Source organism: Danio aesculapii, chromosome 22, assembly GCF_903798145.1.
Source record: "Danio aesculapii chromosome 22, fDanAes4.1, whole genome shotgun sequence".
NCBI classification, from domain to species: domain Eukaryota; kingdom Metazoa; phylum Chordata; class Actinopteri; order Cypriniformes; family Danionidae; genus Danio; species Danio aesculapii.
In genome coordinates this window covers 27,520,005-27,531,728 of record NC_079456.1, presented here as the reverse complement: position 1 = coordinate 27,531,728, position 11,724 = coordinate 27,520,005, and the positions used below count along the sequence as shown (strand labels likewise).

Here is an 11,724-nt window from a genome sequence, read left to right as displayed (position 1 = left end):
AAGTGCAATTATTATGCTTGGTTGATAAATAAAATTATTGAGACACATCGGAAATGAGAGCTATTCTCAGTTGTTTTTAATGGAAAATGCCCACATACTAACTTCTTTGCAGGATGTAGACATTGTGGTTGGCCCCAACAAGTCAAGTTTTCCACATTTGGTCACCAGTGAGGTGCAAGGCTTGGTGGTTTAACCTTTGCTGTTACTTTTGCTGTTTAGAAAAAAAGACTACTCAGCTTTTCTTTTTCCAGTTATTGTAAATAAAACCCTGTGATGGTAATATGTCTAAAGCAAATTTGAAATCTGTTTAAAAATAACCAAGTTTAGGATAAAGCCATGCAAATCATTTGTCAAGTGCAGAGCTTAGTATAACACTTTATTTGAGCTAAACGCACACCACAAACAGTTCCGGAATAAAATTACATGCAGTGATTTAATGTCAGAGATTAATTGTCTGTACACAAATAAGGAACTCTGAAAATGAACATTCTGAAAATAAGTATATATAATGCATGACATTTAAACAGAAACTAAACCGCTGTCTTTTACACTGCAAACCACATCATTAACAGGAAGTCATCACACCCACTTCATTTTGACCATTTGATCCTAGACAAAAGCTCTAAAGGATGTTCAAGTACACCTGTAAATATGTTTATGTATTTTAACTTTTTTTGCATACTTTATTTGAAAACTTCTTCATGTCTACTGTGATGTAATTCTGTCACTGACCTGCTTTGTCACTTAATGGGAAACACCAAGTAGGAGCTTTTGTTTTTAGTTAAAGTGTTAGTTCATACAAAAATGGAAATTCTGTTATTAATTACTCACTCATGTTACTCATGTCATTAAAACCCCTGAGACCTTTGTCCATCTTCAGAATACAACTTAAGATATTTTAGATGAAATCCAAGAGCTCTCCTATCCTCCATACATAGCAATGGTCGTTCAAAGTCTAGAAAAAAAAACAAAAACATTGTCTAAACATTTCTTGTGACTCCATTGGTTCAGTTGTAATCATAAGAAGCTACAAGAACACTTTGTCTCTCTTCTACGACAGCTCAAGATTTATCAAGATTTTCTACTTTGTGTTCCAAAGATCAAAAAAGGTCTTTTTGGAACGACTAATTTCATTTTGGGGTGAACTAATGCTTTAAATTATATGTCTGCATGGGTGGGGGTTGTATACATGACGGTGGGATGGATTGGATGTCTGTTGGAATTTTGGGCCACTTATTCAGGTCATTGGTTTGACACCATTAGTTAAAATTGCACTTTTGCCAGAATGCTTTAAAAACAAATTTTACTTTTATACCATTTCTGGTGCCACAAACGCTCAAAAAATACTAATAGAATTACTATTCTATTGGTTTGAATGAACATTTTCTTTAACACATCAAAGTTTCTATATTTGAGTTTTCAGTGTTGTTCATTTTCAACATTCTAAGGTGATATACTTTCAAACTTAAAATTTTAAAGTTGAAGTACAATTAGGTCACACTTTAAAAACTCAAATTGCTTTCTTTGCCACAGTAGCCACAGATGTCATCTAGTAATCTAGCTCACCATCAGATGCTCTTTGAGCTGCAGCAGGGTTCAGATGCGAGACCTTCTGAGCGTTAATAAAGGAGGCCAGCAGGAGGTGCCCACCCTGCTACAGTACCGACATAGTCTGTCCTAATGGTGAATTTGGTGGCCTATGTGTTTTTGGTTACTTATGCACACTTGAAATAAAGCAAATGTCATTAGAATGCTAAACATGCTAGGCTAGTTAGGACAATTGTAATCGGCAAACCAAAATATGGGTGTGACAGCTGGACATTAAAAAAATTATTGAGGGAGGATTGCTGATTTTGTGTTGTGATTTTGGAGTAGGCTCTAAAGGGGGTTTCCAAAAGAGAGGTCTTGGAATACAACAAACCAAATCTTATGCTTAAGGGAATAATGACTAAACTGTAGCTCACATAATTCAGCCATTTGATGACAAGAGCTTTTGAAATACATTCCCTGCTGAAAAAAACAGCTTAAACCAGCCTAAGCTGGTTGGCTGGTTTTAGCTGGTTGACCAGCCTGGTTTTAGAGGGGTTTTGGCCATTTCCAGGCAGGTTTACAGCCATTTCCAGGCTGATTTTAGTTGGTCAGGCTGGGAAATGACCAGCTAAAACCACCTTGACCAGCCTGGTTTAAGCTGGACATAGCTGTTTTTTGGCTGGGCTCCCTGCCTGGTTAGGCTGGTCAAGCTGGTTTTAGCTGGTCAACTTCCAGCCTGACCAGCTAAGACCAGGCTGGAAATAGCTGGAAACCAGCCTGGAAATGGCCAAAACCCATCTAAAACCAGGCTGTTCAATGAGCTAAAACCAGCTAACCAGCCTAGGCTGGTTTAAGCTGTTTTTTTCACCAGGGTTGTGAAATGTCTGACATTCCAATTGTCAAATATGTGATATAAGGCCATTTATTTCATCATTTAAATTGCTTAATAACGATCTGGGACTGGCATCAGCTGGAGGAGAGATCAAATCTGCTAGATTTACAACTTATTAATTCATAATTTTCTCCCAAAAAACACAAAAGCAAGTGGCTGATTAACAGGGAGAGGAATAGAGTAAATGTCCTAGTAACATAAAAAAGCATGTATCTTACGTGAATGAAGTACATTGTCCAGTTAATTAAAAAAGTTATTACTGTTGTCTCCATAGACATCAGCATGTATTTTACAAACCATCAATGTTTATTTTGCTAATAGCCTATGTGTATTTGAATGTCTTAAACCTAAAGTAAATGTTTTGTTTGAAAACCCTAATAGATTGTGATTTATGACAAGCACCGCACACTCTTTCTATGCCTCAGTGCGAGTACGAAGAATTAAATTTTCCAATGATGACTTATGATTGTGTCATGAAAGGGCTAACTAGCACAGATCTTTGCACCTGAACCATGCTGGCAAGTGTAGAACTTTGAATGACTCCAAGAATGGTATTCTATACCCCTGGCTTAGATGATAATTTAAGGCCTTTGGTGTACCAGACCACTGTCCTGTAAAAAGGGCACTGTCTTTTGACACTTTTACCAAAAAAACTTACATTGCCTTCAAGGTATCCGCTTGTTAAGTCTTATGTCACTCGATGCAGCTTCTGGGTCCAAGCGCTCTATCAAACTATATGGAGAGGCTTTACAAATGGTACTAAAAAGCGTAGTAATACTTTCAAAAATCATGATCGCAATGTACAGTATACAGTAGTCAACATTTGAAGTGGATCAAAACCATTCATCAAATGGAGTTAACTTGTTAATAAAGTTTCGGCAGCAGAACCACACCTCACTTTGTCTTCTTAACCGATTACCTACCCACTAAAAACTTTTTTAAGGCAGACTAGCCCACTAGCACTCTTCTTCTTGTTTTCTTAAACCCACCCTTCCTACCTCTATTTCCTTGCTTCCCATTAACACTTCTATAACCCTCTCTTCACTCCTAGGTTGAATCTGGTGGTCCAATCACTCTACCAAAATATTACAGAGAAGCCACCCCACTCTGAGTCTCTGAGCATCATCGTAGGATGCTCGATCAACCTACCTACCTGTACACTGTTTATCCTCTTACTTCACTTTCCCTTCATCCCACTGTTCCCTTACCATCCCCATTTATCCCTACATCCCTAAAATAAAGTCTAGCTCAAAGTGTGACATTGTCCATGCTGGTGAAAGTTGTGCTAAAACCATCCAACGACACCCATTCTTGTCTTAGGACAATTTTAAAAAACTTTTTTGATCCACTTCAAATGTTGACTCCTGTATATCCATGCATGCCTAATATCAGATGGCCAGAAAGGTATATATTTTTTATATAATAACAATAAAAGATATTTAATTGCACCCTTTTAAGGGTAGATAATGTTTTTCTGCTTCTCTGATCTCATATCGATCGTGTTCTAGTCAGATTGTGTCCTTTCATGCTAGTGACCTTCCAACAGATGGCTAGCATTGGGTTTGTTTGCTGTGAAACACATGTCTAGTCAAAGAGGAAACAGGTTGAGATAAAGATCACATTACGGAGTCTTACATTGGCACTTTGGTAAAATACTGCTTGGTTAATTCAACTGGAAGGATATCAACAGACACCGGGGCTAATGCACAATAGATACTTTGGTGTCCATTGATGTTGGTCCTGCAGACATGATGAATTTAGCCATTACTCAGACCAGCTGTAGTTCTCAAAGACCATTCTCCTCTCTCAGACCACCTCAGACCATGACAACGCATCTTATCTCCAACATCACCAACTCTGGAACAAACAATATTACTGACACAGCCATGAGAAGTAGTGCTGGAACGATCACAGTGGCTCTGGTTCTCTGCATTTTTCTACCTATTGGCATCTCTAGGAACCTGCTGATCATCTGGAGTATTCTGGCTCAAACCCATCAGCGTTCCATCACCACTCTCCTGATCTTAAACCTAGCCTTCGCGGATGGATTCCTGATGTTTTTATTGCCATTCTTCATTGTTTATTTGGTAAAACACACTTGGATCTTTACCCTACCACTGTGCAAGATTCTGTTGTACCTCTGCAGTACTAACATGTACTCATCAGTATTTTTGATAACACTAATGAGTCTGCACAGGATGGTGGCTATAGTATGACGGAAACATGCTGGGGTCCTTACAGAGCGGAGGACAATCATTAAGGTGTTGGTGGGAGTCTGGATCCTTTCTCTTGGAGTGTCAGTGCCTTATTCGGTTTTCTGGACCACTTTTAGGGAAAAGCAAGAACCTGCAATTGTAGTTTGTGGTTGTAAACATCTACAACCACAAGATGTAAGTTACATTTGCCATGATCTTTCACATGATCTATTTCTAATAATTACAAAGTGTAGAAATAGCTTTTACAGGAACAAAATTTTTGAGTAGTGGTAGTGTTTGTATAAAGAGTCACAAAACACTAAAACACGTTTTTTAAGCTGTTGACAGTCATATATGTGTCCCATGCTGCTAACAACATTATTAGGACAAAAATTGGTTGTTTTTGTGTTATTTCGAGCAAATTCGTTCTTCCGGTTTGAAACGAATTTTTGAAGCTGCGTCACGCAGATTAGATCATGTGTATTCCATCGTGTAGATTGGCTGTCTGTATCTGGGAGTACTTTGTGACGTCTGTTGGTGTGCTGCATTCATTCATTAGAAAGACTTGGTTCAGACTTGGTTCACATACCCGCGCGTCTCTCGCATCGCCCCTGCTTGATGCACTTCTCACGTTGCCACTCCCGATATAAATCCCAGTTGTTAACATGCATGGCGAAAAAAATAGGCGTGCAATAGGTTGTGCAACACGTGTTTCGACAAGAAGTGATTCTCACCCATCACCGTTTGATTGGCAGAGATAACATAATTATAGCAAACAGTAGCGTGCTTGTAAAGTGCATGGCATCATGCTTTGACGCGATCATGGACCTGGTTCGAATCCAGCATCTTATCAACACCTTCTTCTTTTTCCCCTCCACTACATATCAGATTTTGACTACTCTTCATCACGAGGAAGACAAGTAGGAATCATTAATAAGTGAGTGTATTATGGAAGACTCAGATTCATGTACTGGATTGAAGAGGTGTTATATCTAAATTATGTGCATTATAAAGTTTGTAAAAGTTATACATTAAAAATACCCTTAAATATAATTTTTTTAGTACTGCTTTAGTGAATGTGAACAAATAAATAAAAAAATCCATTGATTTTCACTAGTTGTATTAGTATATTTTTTAAAGTGTGCTTTAAATGTTTTAAAAATAAGTTAAATCTTTGTAGACTAGAAATATATGTACTGTATATCATTTATTTAAAAAATGCTGGCAATACATTATGGATAGGGCTGCAACTAACAACTATTTTAATAATCGATTAATCTGTCGAATATTTTTCGATTAATCGATGAATCGGATTTAAAAAAAAAAGAAAAGCATTCATTTCCAACACTTTATTAAAAAAAAGCTCATCCCTGAGCTGTTATATTAATAATAATATTAGTAATAATAATAAAATAAAAACTAACTAGTTTTGTCCTGTTTTCAATCTTAATATCTAAATGTTTTTAAAACAAGATACACACTAGACACATGAAATAGCATAAGAAATGATGTTTTGTTTTCTGAAAAAAAAAACACCTCTAAATTAATTGATTGTTTGCTTAAAACAAGCTAAATTATTTGCCAATAGGGTAAGAAAAAATATCTTAATAAGATATAAGCACCAGTCACAAAACACCTGCACCGGGGACTTTGCGGTTTTTACTTCACGGAACAAAAAGTAGGATTCTGTTGTGATTTACTCAGCTGTTGCTCCCTTCTGCATCACCAATGTATTTGAGGCGCTGAACTCTGTATTAGTGCGCGAGAGATGGAGAGAGGCCGTGTTTACTTCGCTCCGGGCTGACCTAAGTGTTCTTTTTATAATCAAACATCCCCGTGTCGTGCGACAACGAATTGATTATGAAATTCGTTGCCAACGCTTTTAGTAATTGATTTTTATCGATTTAATCGATTCATTGTTGCAGCCCTAATTATAGAATAATTTTATTAAAAAATATTTTATTAATTTTATTTTTTAAATCCACTATAGGGGTGCGGTCAAGTAGGGGGCCTACAAGACACGGGCTGTTTCTCAATTCCAAGAACACAGAGAACGAACTTGCGTTCTTGTGAAGAGCGGTCTTGCCAGGTGTCCTCTGAAGAACGAACTCGGGAGACCACAAGAACAGAGAACGTTGCTGCGACCCAATTCGCATACTTATAGTATGTACTTTTTTGTGAAGGAAAAGTACACACTTTTGAGTGTGTAACAGAAGAGTATGCAAGCTTTTGGGACATACTACTTCTTCGTTAACAGATCGTTGTGTTACTTAGATACGACCCCTATCAATCATCCACACATCATCCATATTTCTTTCATATTTAATTTCCTACCTTATTGGAGAAGCAGCAGCAACAGGTTAATCTCCCATTCACAAGTCTTTCATGCAGAGAAATCTCCTCAGGTGTTTGGATAATTCTGCATTCAGACGTTAATGTCCAAACACGTCTTTATATAAGTTCAGTATTGTTGTTGCAGATTAAATATATCACAGAAAACGCGATTAAAACATGTTCCAGTGGGCTAGATATTAATTAACAGTCATACAAACATCTTTACCGAAGCCTCTCTACTTGACGGTTGGTCTCGCGCATCCATCATGTTTGTAGTTTGTTTACTTTTCACCCGTGTTTGTAGTTCTAAATTGAATTCACATCCTACGCGCAATGTGGGCAATATCAGCGGTTAGAGTATGGACACTTCTACACCGAGTTTTTACCGGAAATAGTAAACCATACTGGAACCTTTGGCATACTTTTTTCAACATACTACGAATTGGGACATACTAATTCTACTATCAAATACTATTTAGGACGGATAGTATGCGAATTGGGACGCAGTGCGTGTCCCTTGAGAAATGAGATGCTGCGTTCTTCCTTATGGTCACGTGACCTTCACACGTTTTTTTAATGGGAAATTATTTGAACATTACAGCATTCATACAACGATGTATTGTTATTCCCCTTTCAAAATATATACCATGCATAAAACATTATAAATATACGTTGCACAATATAAATAAAACAGATTTTAATAGGAATTTCAGCAAACAAACACCCTTTATTGTGTTTATTCCTTTATTAAGATGTCCATGGTAATGTTTACTTCTACCGTTTAATTTAGGGAAACTCCTGAGGTAATTAAATGATATCTCTGAATTATATTTTTTATTATGGCAAGAATAAAAACAAAAAAAAGTACATTTACTAAAAATACTGACGCTTTTTATTTTTTTTTATTTTGCCCACTGAACAATTCACAAATTACTGTCTGGCTAGTTTCTGTCCTCTACTTTTAAGCTAAAAAGGCAATTATGGTCCAACATTCCTGACCATTATCACCAATAAAGCCTAGAAATTGGGCATCAATATATTGTAAACTGATAGGGTCATATATTACAGTTGAAGTCAGAATTAATAGGCCCTGTTTATTATTTTCCCCAATTCCTGTTTAACAGAGAGCAGAGTTTTTCAACACATTTCTAAACATAATAGTTTTAGTAACTCATCTCTAATAACTGAATTATTTTATCTTTGCCATGATGATATTTATCAAGACACTTCTATACAGCTTAAAGTGACATTTAAAGGCTTAACTAGGATAATTAGGATAACTAGGCAGATTAGGGTGTTTAGACAAGTTAATGTATAACGATGGTTTGTTCTGTAAACTATCGAAAAATATATTGCTTAAAGAGGCTAATAATTTTGACCTTAAGATGGTGTTTAAAAAATTAAAAACGGCTTTTATTCTAGCTGAAATAAAACAAATAAGACTTCCCCCAGAAAAAAAATATATTTTCAGACAAAAATTTTCATTCATTTCATTCAACATCATTTGGGAAATATTTAAAAAAGAAAGAAATTTTCAAAGAGGGGCTAATAATTCTGACTTCAACTGTATTAAAGGCATAATATGTTACTTAATTTTAGTTTGTAACTTGTAAGTTGTTTTAAATTCAAAATTGCAATATATACATCAGTATAAAACCTATGAATGGTGGAAAAACATATTCCATAATATTAAAACCACCTGGTGCTCTACTTTTGCATGGCCTCTTTTTTTGTTTTAACAAACTTATCCCTCAGGTTTTTCCAAACTTTTACAAAACTTTCCTCCTCTGCCATGGCTGTCATCTGGTTCTCCCTGTGATCACACAAGGACCGATTATAAAAATGTCTGAACAGACGTACTTGTTTCAGACAAAATCTCTTCAAAGTGTTATACTCAACTCAAATCAAATGTTTGCGCCTCAGAAGTTGAAACACAATGAACATACGGTAACATTTGGAGATGTGAGACACTCTTTGGGAGCGTAATCACTTGACACAGATATAGGAGGTAATTAAACCAAACCACTTTGATGGCGGACTTTGGCTAGGGATTTTAGAAGGACCAAAACATTTTACATTGTGGTTGGTCTGCTGGTTTGTACATTAATGCGGTAACAAGGAAGTCGGGTGTCAACATAGTGAGGATCCATGCAGGGGCGCACTGCCCGGTATGGGCCCTATGCTAAAACTTTGCTGGTGTCGCGGATGATAGTTAAGGGTGGGTGGGGGGTGTATCGGCTGGTGGGCCCCTAATAGTATCTCTGGGGGCCCCAAAATGGTGCATGCTTACCAGCGATCTGCAAGCCTGGAACGCTAGTGATCGCGACAGATGTGGTCCAATTAGAACCATTTTTGTTATCATATGATCTCTTAAAACAAAATTACATTACTTTTTAATAATAACAAAATGTATGATAAAAAGTTTATCCTACTATTTTTATACGCATTTTTAAAATGTATGCACATCTTGGCCTATTCATTAGGCAATTTTATTAAGATGTTTCAAAAGACACAAATTCTGTAGGTGGATGGAAACATAGCTATTGACAAGAAATATTGACAGTATAGTGTCCCCTAAAAGACAAGACATTCAGGGTGTCGTGGAGGGGAGAAGTGTCCAACCTACAGCATCTAAACACTGGGGTACCTCAGGGCTCTGTTCTTGGGCCACTTCTCTTCTCTATCTACACAGCATCTTTAGGAACAGTCATCCAGAAACATGGTTTTTCCTACCACTGCTATGCTGATGACACCCAGCTATACCTCTCTTTTCACCCTGACGATCCCTCGGTTCCAGCTCGCATTTCAGCCTGCCTGTCAGACATTTCACACTGGATGAAAGATCATCATCTCCAGCTTAACCTCACGAAAACGGAAATGCTTGAAGTTTCTGCCAACCCGACTCTTCACCATAACTTTTCAATCCAGATGGACGGAGCAACCATTACTGCATCCAAAATGGTAAAAAGCCTTGGAGTAACAATTGATGACCAACTGAACTTCTCTGACCACATTTCTAGAACTGCTCGATCTTGCAGATTCGCACTCTACAACATCAGAAAGGTCCGATCCTTCCTATCTGAACATACAGCTCAACTCATTGTTCAAGCTCTTGTTCTCTCCAAACTGGACTATTGCAACTCTCTGCTAGCCGGGCTACCAGCTAGTTCTATCAAACCTCTTCAGCTGCTTCAGAACGCAGCAGCACGAGTGGTCTTTGATGAACCCAAAAGAGCACATGTCACTCCGCTACTCACCCGTTTGCACTGGCTGCCAGTTGCTGCCCGCATCAAATTCAAAGCTCTGATGTTTGCTTACAAAGTGACCGTTAGCTTGGCTCCTTCATATCTGCTCTCACTTCTGCAGATATATGTGCCCTCCAGAAACTTGCGTTCTGTGAATGAACGTCGCCTCGTTGTTCCATCCCAAAGAGGGAAGAAATCACTTTCCCGAACTCTCACATTCAATCTGCCCAGTTGGTGGAATGAACTCCCTAACTAGATCAGAACAGCAGAGTCACTTGCTGTCTTCAAGAAACGACTAAAAACGCAACTGTTTAGTCTCCACTTTCCTTCCTAATCTGCAACTGCCTCTCTGGCTATACCACTAACTGTGCCCTCTCTCTCTCTCTCTCTCTCTCTTAAAAAAAAAAAAAAAAAAAAATTTTTACTAATGCTTTGCTTCTTAGACTTTACACACCTGAAACTTGTCTATAGCACTTGTTCACTGCTGCTCTTATAGTTGTGTAAATTGCTTCCTTGTCCTCATTTGTAAGTCGCTTTGGATAAAAGCGTCTGCTAAATGACTAAATGTAAATGTAATGTAAATGTAAAAAAGTGAAGAGTGGGGCGGTATCAGTAAAATAAGGTGCAGGATCAGATTTCAGAGGTGCTGGATCCAGATCTGGCTTGTTCCGGTACAAATTAAGCCCTGGCCATTTCCACATTTCCAACTTGCCCAATCACTAAATTTGACTGACTGTATGTCACTTATGAGGCGGGTTACGGGGGTTAGTTAGGGGAAACGAGAACTTTGCAACACTACGTGAGGTAAGGTAGGTTAGGGCAATATTACAGCTTCATATCACACTACTCCACATTAAAATTTACACTGGTAGCAAGCAACACCTGATGATAGCAGATTGCTTCACATCAAAATGTGTGCTACCTACTTTTTGAATGGGAGGTAGGACAATCTGACAAGGTAGATCTGACACATTGACATAACACTAAAAACATCCATGCCAAATCTGAATCATTTAATTCTGTTTGTTTTATTAAAAACACACACTCATTCTTATCCTCACAGACTCAATCGAATCTGGACCTCTTTTCATGGCTTTGCCTCCATGGTCACATTCATCAGCAGCTCTGTAAACCCTGTCCTTTACACTTTTGCTAGAAAGTCTTTCATTAAGCGTGACGGCCTGGCCTTCATGGCACGGCTGTTTTAAGAGCTCAAGGGTCGAGTCCACTCAAAATAATCGGCAGAGTACAGAAACTGAGAACAAGAGAAGAAAGAAGAGGTTGACCACATTAGAGAAAGAGTCTGATTCCACTGCTAGCGCTAATGCTAGCTTGAGCTTAATAGCAGAGAAATGGGAAGAGACCACAACAAGAAGCTGCAGTGGGCTCTCGACTGGAAATGTCTGGGGGTCTTGGCATTTGCAGTGGGCTTTGTATACATGTATAAGACTGAATGATGCTGTTTCTGATTAGTAAAAGATGTGTGCTTAAAATAAAATATATATATTTAAAATGAATGTAATATTAC

The 11,724-nt window shown here is 37.8% G+C and overlaps 1 protein-coding gene across 1 annotated transcript; it reads left to right on the top strand.

The window, feature by feature from the left end:
* The first annotated feature begins 4,308 nt into the window (after positions 1-4,308).
* LOC130215769 (leukotriene B4 receptor 1-like) lies at positions 4,309-11,404 on the top strand. The gene is made up of 3 exons (XM_056447615.1): positions 4,309-4,632; positions 4,781-4,812; positions 11,260-11,404. The coding sequence occupies exons 1-3, from the start codon at positions 4,309-4,311 to the stop codon at positions 11,402-11,404; spliced, it is 501 nt and encodes a 166-aa protein (XP_056303590.1).
* Positions 11,405-11,724: the final 320 nt, after the last annotated feature.